The 13,466-nt window shown below is 37.5% G+C and overlaps 1 protein-coding gene across 3 annotated transcripts in view; it reads right to left on the reverse strand.

The window, feature by feature from the left end:
* LOC101012911 (SAC1 like phosphatidylinositide phosphatase) overlaps positions 1-13,466 on the reverse strand; it is a 55,573-nt gene that overhangs the window by 27,975 nt on the left and 14,132 nt on the right. For 2 of the 3 annotated variants that reach the window (XM_003894552.4, XM_021934489.2), the window contains 5 exons: positions 12,504-12,578; positions 10,818-10,945; positions 7,802-7,951; positions 4,218-4,277; positions 3,340-3,373 (listed from right to left, as the gene is read on the reverse strand). In XM_003894552.4, the coding sequence (XP_003894601.2) occupies positions 3,340-3,373; positions 4,218-4,277; positions 7,802-7,951; positions 10,818-10,945; positions 12,504-12,578 (447 nt within the window). The remainder of the gene's footprint in view (positions 1-3,339; positions 3,374-4,217; positions 4,278-7,801; positions 7,952-10,817; positions 10,946-12,503; positions 12,579-13,466) is intronic. The other variant, XM_017955507.2, reaches the window with a different exon arrangement.

Raw genomic sequence — 13,466 nt, forward strand, 5'->3', positions numbered from 1 at the left:
TTCAAAACAGTACCAAAACCGTGAATCTATTTATCTGCTCCTTCCCTATTCTATCCAATTGTGTTCTCACCTAGAAGTAACTATTCTCAGGTTTATGGAGACCATTCTCCTATCTTTTTAGTTTCATCACATGCAACCACGACTTAGAAACACACAGCTTGCTTTTTTGTAAAAATGAAACTACACTATTTATAAACTTCAAGCCCTTGTGATGTTCATGGTATTGCTCTAACATGGTACTGTGAACATTCTGGAAAGACCTCCTGGTATGAATGTATTGGGTAGGCACTGGAGAAGTGCCGGCAAATTCACAAAAGAACACCAAATGATTTTCAAAATAGTACCTAATGACATCAGCAATGAGTTGAGTTGCTAACGACTCATCTCTATTACCTGATATCATTAGACTTGATAAGGGCTCCTCTTGAGCTCCCAATTCACTTTCCTTTGAAGCCCATAGCACTAGAGAAGACTCCAAGGTAGTATCTGCTCCCTTACTCACCCAAATTATCTATTTTGAGCCAGGGCACAAAGACGAGCAGGGCAGATAAGCCTGCTCTTAAAATCTAGCAGAGAATATGACTGACTGCTTTATGAATCATGTTCCTCTGATTGTAAGACAAAAACATATACACTTTAGAGAATTCAGAAAGCATGAAAGGAACAAGAGTAAAATAAAAACTGAATCCCATCAGCATTAACTTTTAAAATGTGAGTATATTTACTTCCAGCCTTTCATCAGTGAGTTACTCTTGGGAACATCCACGCCTTCTCTCCAGGATGGCCATTTCACATACTCCCCTCAACTTGCAACATTTCTCCCTCATCCCACTCACAGCCCATTATGTCACTTTATATGGCGCTGTAAAAATAAAAGCCCTCCACAGGCCCCGATCACGTTTACACACCCACCAGCATCCACACCCAATCTGCTTCCCTTCTACAGTGGGAGGTGAGCAGTCCACACCAGGCCCTCTACCTGTGCGCTGACCCCACCCACCTCACACATTCTTGGACATCACTCTAGCATGCACCTTCACCAATTTTCCCCTTCTCAAAAATCTTTTGAGTAGAGGTCTTCCTCTGTCACCCAGGCTAGAGTACAGTGGTATGATCATAGATCACTGCAGCTTCAAAATGGGGTCAAGCGATCCTCCTGAATCAACCTCCTGAGCGGGTGGGACTACAGGCACATGCCACCATGCCTAATTTTAAAAACTTTTTTGTAGAGACAGGGTCTCACTATGTTCTCCAGGCTGGTCTTGAATTACTGGCCTCAAAGGATCCTCCTGCTTCAGCCTCCCAAGGCACTGAGATTACAGACATGAGCCACTATGCCTGGCCCCACAACATTTAAAGTAAAAGCTACAGTTCTTCCCATGGCTTATAAGGCCCTGAGTCATTTGGGCTGAGCTAATTCTCTGAACACAGCTCCCACCTCTCTCTGTCCACTCTCTATTCCAGTCATGTTCCTCTCTTGGGGTCATTTTACTTATTAATGTCTCTGTATGTGTGTGAAACATATGAGTTTACTTCTAGTCAACAAACCACACTAAAGAAAAGCTCATTTAAAGCTTTCAATTTAAAGGTAAATGGGTAAGCTGTTTCTAAAATTGCCTAGAAAAAAAGGTTCTATAATCTCACTGAATATTGTTTGTCCATTCACAATCTCATTTTGAAAAAACAAAAGACACCATAGTTGGCCCAAATCATTTAAGGCATTAAATAAGAATAAACACTTTTTTTTTTTTTTTTTTTTTTTTTGCGAGACAGAGTCTTGCTCTGTTGCCCAGGCTGGAGTGCAGTGGTGAGATCTCGGCTCACTGCAATCTCTGCCTCCTGGGTTCAAGTGATACTCCTGCCTCAGCCTCCCAAGTAGCTGGGATTACAGGCATGAGCCACCGCGTCCAGCCGAATAAACACATTTATCCTTATTTCGTCCTTAGGAGAACATGGAAAGCTCGGGGTAGGGGTTTGGGGAAGCAAAAATAAATGAGGTTTTATCCCAAAATTTTCTAATTTTTATTCCCCTGTAACTGTGGAACATGTTTCCTCCATAACTTTTTGGGTTTTAAGTATAACAAGCGTAAGTTTAGTGAAATTATATTAACATAGTGAATAAATAAATAACAGACTTGTACTGATAAGCTTCTTACATGTGCTTGATAGAAATATGTCATCACCATTTTCTGCAGGGCACAATCCTGATTACAGTCATGTATCACTTAATAGGGGTACATTCTGAGAAATGCATCGTCAGACAATCCTATACATTATAGAGGGTACTTACACAAATCCAGATGGCACAGCCTACTGCACACCTAGGCTACATGGTATATATAGCCCATCGCTCCTTAGCTACAAACCTGTATAGCATGTTACTGTACTAAATACTGTAGGCAATTGTTAACACAATGGTATTTGTGTATCTCAACATATCTAAACATAGAAAAGATACAGTAAAAATATGGTATTATAATCTTGTAGGACCACTACCATATATGTGGTCTGTTGCTGACTGAAATGTCAGTATGTGGCACGTAACTGGATAGGCACTCATCGGCATATACTGTGCTTATCTATCCTTTAAGAGCCAGCGCACTTGGCTGCTTTATTTTTATTATGATGTCTATGATACAGATTTGTTTTTAATATGAACCTACCATTAGATAATCAATACTCATTTTGTATCTGTACTCTGATTTTACCCCTAGGCAATATTCTTTGTACTCTACCTATTTTCATTTATCTGTCACTATTTCAAATGACAAATAAAATTTTTAACGGTAATTCTCCTCTCCAAGTTGTTACCCACACTAGTGTCTGACTTACACTTTTTTTGACCCTGTCACCCAGGCTGGAGTGCAGTGGTGCCATCATAGCTCACTGCAGCCTCAAACTCCTGGACTCCAGTCATCCTCCCACCTCAGCCTCCTGAGTAACTGGGACCGGAGGTGCAAGCCACCATGCCCGGCCTAAGTCTAACTTTTCAAATTATGTACTAAGGAAAGTTTTCAACAGCCAGGTCCAAACTACTTATCTGTAATTTACTGATAAAAGATAACATCAAATAAAGGCAAAATACAGTATACGTATTCCTTCTCTTTAAACAACCAGCCCCAGAACTCTTGAACAGAGAGAGAGTCGTATAGTCTGAAAAGTTCATTCTAAACAAAAAAACCAACATGGCAATGAGTTTGATTTTCTTATCAACAGCAAGTTCTATTAATTCTGAAATACTCTCCTTATGGAGTATTTGAGACTATCTCTAAATCTGCCTTATAATAAAATTTAAATAAAGGCATCTAGAAACTAAAGAGTAATATCATGTAAGGATACAGCCATGTAACACTGGAAGGGCAAACCGATGAACCTGAAATGAAAATACATATTTAGAACAGATACACTTTAAAAATAAATAAGTATTATATAAAAATATGTACACACGGGGAGGTAATACACAAACATAACAAGGTAGTAAACTTACGGGTAATATAATTTTTAAAAAATTTCTCTAATGTAACATTAGGTATGCATTACAATCATTTGAGCTTGAATATTCACAGATTTTGGAATACTAACAAAGCTACATGAAGTTACAGAATGTTTACCTCCTTTTCAGTCTTTGCCTACAACAACTTCACTCCTCCAGGGAAAAGATATCCCATGCTAATTGTTTGCAGCTCAAACTACTTTTCCAAAAAAAGCATAGCAAATGACAAGAAATAAAGTAATTAGACACATCTATTTACCTAGATTCAGTAATATATCATGTTTCCCTAGCTGGGCCTCCCTGTTTACACCTCGTATGTGCAGACAAAGGACAGAAGAAGATGGTGCCTGTGCATGTCTCTCCTGGGTGACTGAAGGGAGTCTCATCCCCAAAGGAAGACAAAAACAAAGCTCTCCCCTTGGCCAGGGAACTTGGCTCTGGCCCCTCATTTCTTCATTATCCATGTACCAAGACCCATTGCATCTCTCTTAGACAAAGCAATGTATTTTTACTTAAGGCTTCTATAGAAGATCAGAGTAAAATAATTAGGCTTCTTCAACCTAGAATGATGTGCCAGGGTAGACCTGATTCAAGTTTGTAAGTTATAAAGTTAAATTAGAATTGTTTCTCAAAATTCTTGGTGATTAGGAAGTCACTTTATAACATGCATTGAATTAAAGCTTGGACTGCAACAATTAAGCAGATTTTATTTAGTGTACATTACCTCTGGCTGTGCAGAAAGTTCTCTTAGAAGATGACCATTCCATACAAACCGCTGATCTGCCTGAGAGAAGTTTTAAAATTTAATAAAATATCTCCTGCCAAGCTTACTTTCTACAGAAAGAAAACGACACCAATCAATGTCTCTGTCTGATGGTAGAAGCAGGTTTCTTTGACAGGTCTCAAACAAAATACATCTCCCCCTCAAATCTGTACCTCCTGTGTACATTCCTGTCTCATTGTCTCAGGCCAGACAGAAACTTGGGAGGAGTCTTAGGGTATTTCTTTCCCTTACATTTAATTTTCAAGTACTAAATCTTCTTCAAAATCCATCTTTTTTACATTTCTACTTCCACTATCCATGACCAACATTTGACTCCAGCCTAACTACTAACACAGCTTCCCTTGCCTCCAGTTTAGGCATTAGTCCTCCCCACCCATTTTTCCACAATACTGCCAGCAGGAGTTCTCTAACATGTCCTGTCTCCTATCTGCTCAAAATTCTTCAACGACTCTGTCATCTAAAGAACCAAATCTCTGCATGGCCTAATCAGTCCTAGGATCTGGCAGTCCCTAATTAACTCTCTGATCTCATCTCTGGCCACTCTGACTTTCATAAATACAGAAGAAGCTCCCTCAACAATCTATATTTAATGGACCCTACTTAGGGACAGGCGTGGTGGCTCATGCCTGTAATCCCAGCACTCTGAGAGGCCAAGGCAGGTGAATCACTTGAGACTTAGGAGTTCGAGACCGGCCTAGCCAACATGGTAAAACCCTTTCTCTACTAAAAATACAAAAATTAGTCAGATGTGTTGGCACATGTCTGTAGTCCCAGTTACTTGGGGAGGTTAACGCACAAGAATCACTTGAACCTGGGAGGTGGAGGCTGCAATGAGCCAAGATTGTACCACTGCACTCCAGGCTAGGTGACACAGCAAGACTCTTGTCTCAAAAAAGAAAAAACAAACAAAATAATTGACTCTACTCAGTAGATTAATCAATTCTATTTATGAAGCATACCAAATGAACCACCCACACCCCCAACTCTAAAAGTCACAGGGAATGGCTTTTGCACTTGGCCACAACCAGCTGAATCACACTTCCTGAGATTCAAATGTGTGTTCCCGAGTGGTCTGTGCTGGTCATACTTATTATTTCATTACATAGTTTAACTAAATATTTTATAAACCAATAAAATAAGACTAAAAACAGACTGCTGTTTCTATAAAGTTAAATGATTTGGAATATAACTTGGTAAGAGGCAAGTTGCTAAAAAAAAACTGCTGTTGAATTCAGAGTGGGAGTGGCAACTAAAAATATATAAAAGAACATAGTAAAAATGTACAGGATTCTGCACACAGATTTCTCTGTAAGTGTCAAAGTCTTTAAAGTGGCCCAAATGAGAAAGCCTTACGGATGTAATTTACACAGGGAAGACAATTCAGAATAAAGGAACCAAAAACAAAGAAAATCCTACGGCTGTACATAAAAACATTGACCAATGTAAAACTTTGTGTTTTAAGTTAAAATATTTAGGGTATATATGTTCCATTTATCACTTTTATGATTCCCAAGTTAAAAAAACATTAACTTTTTTTTTTTAGACAGTCTCGCTGTTGCCTTGGCTGGAGTGCAGTGGCGTGATGACAGCTCACTGCGGCCTCTATCTCAAGCGATCCTCCCACCTCAGCCTCCTGAGTAGCAGGGATTACAGGTGTGTGCCGCCACACCTGTTTAATTTTTAAATTTTTTGTAGAGATGTGGTCTCCCTATGTTGCCCAGATTGGTCCTGAACTCCTGGATTCAAACTATCCTTCTGCCTCAGCTGTCTAAAGTGTTGGGATTACAGGCATGAACCACCACACTTGGCTGACTTTCTGATTAGCTGACAAAATATTCCCAACTCATCCAACAGATGAGATGGCTTTTGCTTCAGCTTAGCCTCTGCCACCACCTCTGCGTGGAACCCTCCCTGGCCCACTGTCACCTGACCAACAAATCTTCATCAAGTCTCAGCTCAAAAGTTATCTTTCTGTGTAAAGTTACTGTCCTCTGTAGATACCTTTCTTTATACAGTTGTCCCTGATAACCCCAGGCAAAGATCCTCATTCCTTCAGGATCCCACTTCACTTTGGTACATATCTCCATTATAGCAACCATTCTTTGACTACCACTTCCCTGGCGGTCTGTAGGCTCCCACAAGACAGGGTCCACAGCTTCATTCTGGGTCCCCAGGGGCTAGTATAGTGCCTGGTACATGGCTGATGTTGTAGAGATGTTTCACAAACAAATGGAGAATGTAGCAACTGCTTTTAAAAGCAAGTCTCTTTGTAGTTAAAAGCCAAGTTTCTTGAATGCTTAGCCTGCATCTAAACTTCCATCTAAGGCTACATACAATTTTACTAAATTAGAGTGTAAAATCTTACCCAAAAAAGCCAGTCAACTAAAATATTAATTTAGGTTGAACTATAAGAAATAACCATTTTTATTGATTAAAAATGGGCAGTTACTGACAACTTCACATTGTCCAACCTAATAGGTAACATAGAAGGACCTTTTAAATTCTGTCTTCTCATTAAACACATCTAAGGTGTGTCAAAAAAATTAAGGCAGCAATTATCCAGGTTCCTGAACAAAAGAAACTTTAAGTTGAGATCATCTGAAACCTAATTTTAAAGATACATTCACTGTATATTTAAAAAAAAAAAAAAAAAAAAAAAAAGCAGATTGGGCAGGCACGGTGGCTCACCCCTGTAATCCCAGCACTTTGGGAGGATGAGGTGGGTGAATCACTTGTGGCCAGGAGTTCGATACCAGCCTGGGCAACATGGCGAAACCTCATCTCTATTAAAAATCCTAAAAATTATCCAAGCGTGTTAGCACACGCCTGTAATTCCAGCTACTTATGAGGCTGAGACACAAGAATCACTTGAACCCAGGAGGCAGAGGTTGTAGTGAGCTGAGATCGCACCACTGCACTCCAGCCTAGGTGACAGAGCGAGACTCTGTCTCAAAGGAAAAAAAAAAAGCAAAATAAAAAAAAACTTTAAAAGGACATTTTCCAAATTCTTAGTGACTTTTGTTACATTTTCAGTTATAAAAATTATAAATAACCATCACTACAGAAGTATCAACTATTAGCATATGAATTTTATAAGCCTAATTACACTACTAATGTAACTGCTGCACTACCGAACAGAGTTGAGAGTTAAGAAATTACAAATGAATGCAATGCTAGTTTGAAGATTTTACACGTGAGAGTTAGCACTTGGTAGCCTTGTAATAGTTATGCAAAATACAAATTCTGAAAGATTTTCCTGTAATAACTTACTTGTGTGTTTATACAAAGATTTCTGAGTATCTACACCAGTGGTTCTCAATTCTGGCTGTATCCATACACAGATTCAAGGACTCTCACGCTGGGATTGTGATGTATATTTAAAATAGGGTATATTTTCAAAGCCTCATACATGTTTCTAACATATAGCCAGGACTGAGAAAAATCAATATAAATTTTTATGCATGAAACAGAGACACGTCTGTTTTAAAATACTAAAAATAAAAATAACTGAAGATCAAGCTTACCCTTTCCAAAAGACTCATTTCTTGGAATTCTGGACTAGTGTTGGATAGCCGCTGCAAAGTATGGGTCAAATCATATGTTGTTGAAAAGTAAAATCCATCCACATTCAAGACATGGTTTAGCATCGCTAGGAAGGTTTTATTATCTTGTAACTGTAAACAAAGAAAAATCAGTACAGCTCATAATTGAAAAGGAATCTGTCAGCATGAGAAAAGAATACAAATTAAATCCTGTTAAGTCCAGTCTCATTAAAGACTACTGGCACAAGGACTGACCCAGTAAGGGGGATGCTCGCCATTTCCCTGGGACGCAGGACAGTTCCTGACATACAGAAGATACTCAGTAAACACTGTAGGATACTATTAGAGAACTTGATTAGGTAGGACTTCTCCCCTTTGTATCCTTTACAAACTTTATTCTAAAGGGCAGAAGAGTGGTTTTAACAAAACATCACCTTTGGTTATGATCTACTGTGTGCCAGTTATTTTCCTAAGACTCTCTTTAATCTTCACAACAGCCCTGCTAAGTTAGCATAGCTATCTTCATTTGACAAATAAAACACATACATTTATGAGGGGCCCAATAACACAAATAACAAGATACTAACATAATCCTCATTCTCAAGAAACGTTCCCTGGTTTGGGATGGATGAGAAGTAAAATGGAATTCTTTTTCTTTAAAACAAAGATTAAAAAGTCCAGTAAAAGCAATATTTATCTTTATTCTTGGAAAACCATTTTAACTAGCTTTCCCAATGAATACCAAGATTGACATTTGGTTTTATCCTTGTTTTAAAAAGCAACTGTTAATGTTTAGTAACGTTTAACCATTACTAAATGATTAACTTGTTAATCTACATGTTACAAATCTACACATACAAAATTTTTTATTTGTGCTCAGACATGTTTTCAAAATTAGCTACATAGCTTGACAACAAAGAATAACAATCAAGAAGAAACTGTCTAAGTAAATATGACTGGTCTATTAAATAAATACAGCCATTTTTATTTTTTAAAAATATGCCTAGTAGAGAATGAATATATTGATATATATTTCTCAATATATATATAAAATAAAAAAATTCTAAAGTATAAAAAGCATATCTTGTAGTTTTACTTAGGCAGTGCTATAATTTTATTTTTTAAAATATTTATCCTAAGTTATATGTTTTAATACATTTTCTTCTAGAAACAAACATTCTTATAAATTGTGTGTAAAAATATAACGTAAAATTTTTAAATAGCAAACACATAACTAAAATTACATTAAGAAAACAATCACTCTCAATAGGTATATATCTCTAAACAATGTTGACTTTAAAAAGTAAGAGTCAAAGAATCAGAACAGGGCAATGCCATTCATGAGCAAAAACAGATCCTGTTTAAACATGAATACAGGCAGTCTTTACTTTGTAAAGTGGGACTGTAAAAATTACCATGTGATTTTAATCTTAATAATCTTAAGCTATCTTAACAGTCAACTGTAAAAACTATGATTGTTTCATGACCTTTAAAAATTTTTTTTGTCAAAACATTAAAAACTCTATTGTAAGTTATATTTACTTATATAGTTATAAGTTGTAGACATTAACTTGTAAGTTATATATATAGCAAATTATTATAAGTATAAAGAAATGAATAAATTGTAAAACTAATATTTATTTAGCACACTGTAAAACATTAGAAACACCGAGAATAAAAAATATTTTATTTCTTTGTACAAAAACTTATCAAGAGACTTGAACAGTGCTTGCCTTCTTCTTGTCATATAAATTAAGATACAGAATATCTCTTCTATCCCTGGTGAACTGCCACACACCTTCCTAAGTCTAAACCAACTTCTGACATTTTATCCTTTGCACTTTCAACGTTGGGAAATATCTCCAAGGTTTCCTTTAATGGGAAGTCTGTTGCAGGCGTCACTTCCTCCGAGATACTGTCATCCTTTTCGTCACAGCCACTCCATCATTAACGTCGGTCAGTTCGCCTGCACTAGAACCTCTGGCTGCATACCTACAGTCCCTTCAATGGTGATAGTGTCAGTATTCCCACGGTCAGCTACTTCTTCTATGCTCCATTTATGTTCAATTTCAATTTCTCTTCCAGAGTTGTTGCTTTTTGTCTTTTGCACCTTCATCTTTGGTGGGTTAATTCTTCAGTTAATAAACTGTAGTAACTGAAATTTAAGCCATGTTGCTTGGGGATTGGTGTTAACTAAACCATGGTTACTGAAATCTGTGCATATAGGAATAGTGCAAAAGGAAAATTGCCTGAAAGACTATATACACATTTCATAAACACACATACACACTTACATTCACATGTGGTAAAAATAGAGAAAACCTCTCTGGGAAAGAAGAGAATGAGTTAAGAGGAGTAGAACTTCAAAGGTATTTGTCATTTATTTCTTTACAAAGAGGATATGAAGTTAAATCTGGTGTTGAGTACATGTGCATTTCTGTTTTCCCTTTTCTCTCCATATGACATTTCACAATTTAAGAACTGAATCAGCTGGGCGCGGTGGCTCACGCCTGTAATCCCAGTACTTTGGGAAGCCGAGGCAGGCGGATCACGAGGTCAGGCGATCAAGACCATCCTGGCTAACAAGGTGAAACCCCATCTCTACTAAAAACACAAAAATTAGTCGGGTGTGGTGGCGGGCGCCTGTAGTCCCAGCTACTCGGGAGGCTGAGGCAGGAGAATGGCGTGAACCCAGGAGGCAGAGCTTGCAGTGAGCCGAGATTGCGCCACCCTGCACTCCAGCCTAGGTTACAGAGCAAGACTCCGTCTCAAAAAAAAAAAAAAAAGAATCTTAAAAAAACAAACAAACAAACAAACAAGAGCAACAAATGATTTAAAAAATATTTATTATGCCTAGGTAGAAAAGTAGGTAGAGTGACCTTACTCTATAGGTTATTAAAATAATTACAGCATCTATTCCACAACACCCTCACCCTCCTCTACCCAGCCCATGCTACTTCTTTGGGCTCTGCAATTAGTAACAATTTCCAGTTCTTACCTGAATATCAGTTAAGTGCAACATTGTCTTCTTATAAGAAAGGACATCAAAATCTGTTGCTTTCCAGATTACATGATTGAAAAATTCACCTACTTTTGTCTTTTTGGTAATGACTATAAGATAATTACCTGCAAAAAGCAAGCCAAACACACATAATTATAAAAACAGTAACTATAAAGGTAGAAATAGGAGTCCTTATTATTTAACTTTAAAGGCTAGTAGAATGAGACTATATTGTGCCACTCAGATAAAAGACCCATTTTTAAAGCAACCTTACAATTTATGAATAGAAAGGCCAGCATATTATTTAGAACAATTCTTACTGAAAGGTCACGTTTTTCTCAAAAAAGATAAAAGCAAAAGCTTTTCATAAACAAAGGATTTGTCTTAGTAAACAGAAAGTAGAGACAGAAAATATTTCTTTTTCTCTCTTTCATCAACCCCAAGGGATACAGGCCTCTGCTAATCATTTCCTAGCAGGCAGCTCAAAGCATCAGGTCACAAGATCTGACACTACAGGGCAATGTCCCTTCCACACCACTCCTATGTCCTTCATGTCACTCTAAATGGTAGAGAAATGTGCTGGGGCAGTATACCTAACTGGCTGCTGCAATATTACAAGGATGAGTGGTCAGGAATCAAGGAGTCATCACAACATCATGCACAATACACCAATCCTGACCTTGCCACCTCCTCACCCCACAAATATATAAAACACAGTAACCCTTTCCTACTGAATTAATTCTTCAGGTCTGTTCAACACTCTACCCACAAGTGCCCTCTCTGAAAGTTTTCCCATGTACATGTCTCTCCTGGAACTTGTCACACTGTACTGCAGTAGTTTACTACTTACACGCCTCTCTCACTAGACTGTGAACTGCAGGGCAAAATGGACTTTCATCCTTTATAACTCAGCATCTAGCATGGTGCCTGAAACAACAGGAACTTCAAACAAGCTCAATGAAATTAAATCTAAACAAAAATCACCCTCTTAACAATTTAGAACCAAGTAACATTTGCTAACATACACTATGTCCTATTAGTACAGGACTGAAGGTGTAGAATACCCTGGTCCACTGATGCATTAAAAATTTTATTTACAGGCTGGGCATGGTGGCTCACGCCTGTAATCCCAGCACTTTGGGAGGTCGAGGCGGGTGGATCAACCTGAGGTCAGGAGTTCAAGATCAGCCTGACCAACATGCTGGAACACCGTCTCTACTAAAAATACAAAAAATCAGCTGGGTGTGGTGGCAGGCATCTGTAATCCCAACTACTAAAGAGGCTGAGGCAGGGGAATTGCTTGAATCCGGGAGATAGAGGTTGCAGCGAGCCGAGATTGTGCCACTGCACTCCAGCCTGGGCGACAAGAGTAAAACTCCATCTTAAAAAAAAAAAAAGTTTTTACATACCCCATTTGCAAAAACAATCTAGTTAAGGATTTCAACTCTAACTGAAACACAACGAAATACAAAACTTTTTTTTAAATACCAGAACCTCATGCTGATAAATTTTACCATTTGGGGAGTATTTCTTTTAAAAATTAATGACAAATACTTAACCAAGAGATTTACTGCTTAAAGCATGATACAAAGTATTACTTCATCGTATACTCACTCTAATATTATCAATTTAACTACCTTGTTTAATTACCTTCTGTGTCCATCTTAACTTATTTTCTCTTACCTGCCACCAGATGGATTGTGCCCAGTATACCAAAAATTGGTCTTGTGACAGCTGAAGGAGGAACATCTTTCTTGACTTTAAAAGAAACAAAAGAAAGAAAAATCACATACAAAAAGCTCACCAACACAAACAGAAATTTAGTTTGATTTCAATAGTTACTTTGACTAAATCAATTTGCATGATTTGTTCTAAGAAAAGTAACATTTCTTAACTTAAATGCACTACTGATAGAGCTATAAGTTATGTAAACTGGAGTGTAACAGCAATAAAACTGTGATAACTCCTAGAATGTATGTTAGGTTTTTTCATGGAAGACAAAATAGTCTCGTTAGAAATGCCACGGTCTTTCTTTTGTGAAAAGAAAGTCTTTTCAATGGTGAAAAGAAACTGGCTAAGAAACTGTCAGCAAGTCAGTCCCTCATCAGCACTGACTTTGCGTGGAAGTATTTTATCATGTGTCTTACTGATGACTGTTTGGCATCATCATCTTTACATTCAAACTATTCATGACCTTTAGCTTTTCAGTCTATTCAAATGGGTCTGCAGTCTCTACCTACAAATAAAATGTTACTGAAAGATCAAGAATAATGGAAAATACACCCACATTAAAGCTCTTGTAAGACACTAGGTTGTATCAACGCGGTATAAAGATTAGTATAATTTAAACTTTAGGAGAAGTGTACTAACACTGGTTAAAACCAATCAGCGATCTTGAGAGATACCAAGCCACCAAGCAACAGACAAATAGGAAATGTCAAATTATCAAACTAAAAAAGAGCTCTAATTCCATTTGATCAAAGACAAACTTTATATAGTACCTACCAGAATTACCACATAATCAAAAAAACAGAAATTTTATAGCCATACTTTTCTTACACCCCATTATCTCACGTAATATATTTTCATATTTTGCTTCACCCACTCAAAGGCTATTTACTGAATGCCTACTCTATGGTTATTCAA

Source organism: Papio anubis, unplaced genomic scaffold, assembly GCF_008728515.1.
Source record: "Papio anubis isolate 15944 unplaced genomic scaffold, Panubis1.0 scaffold111, whole genome shotgun sequence".
NCBI lineage: Eukaryota > Metazoa > Chordata > Mammalia > Primates > Cercopithecidae > Papio > Papio anubis.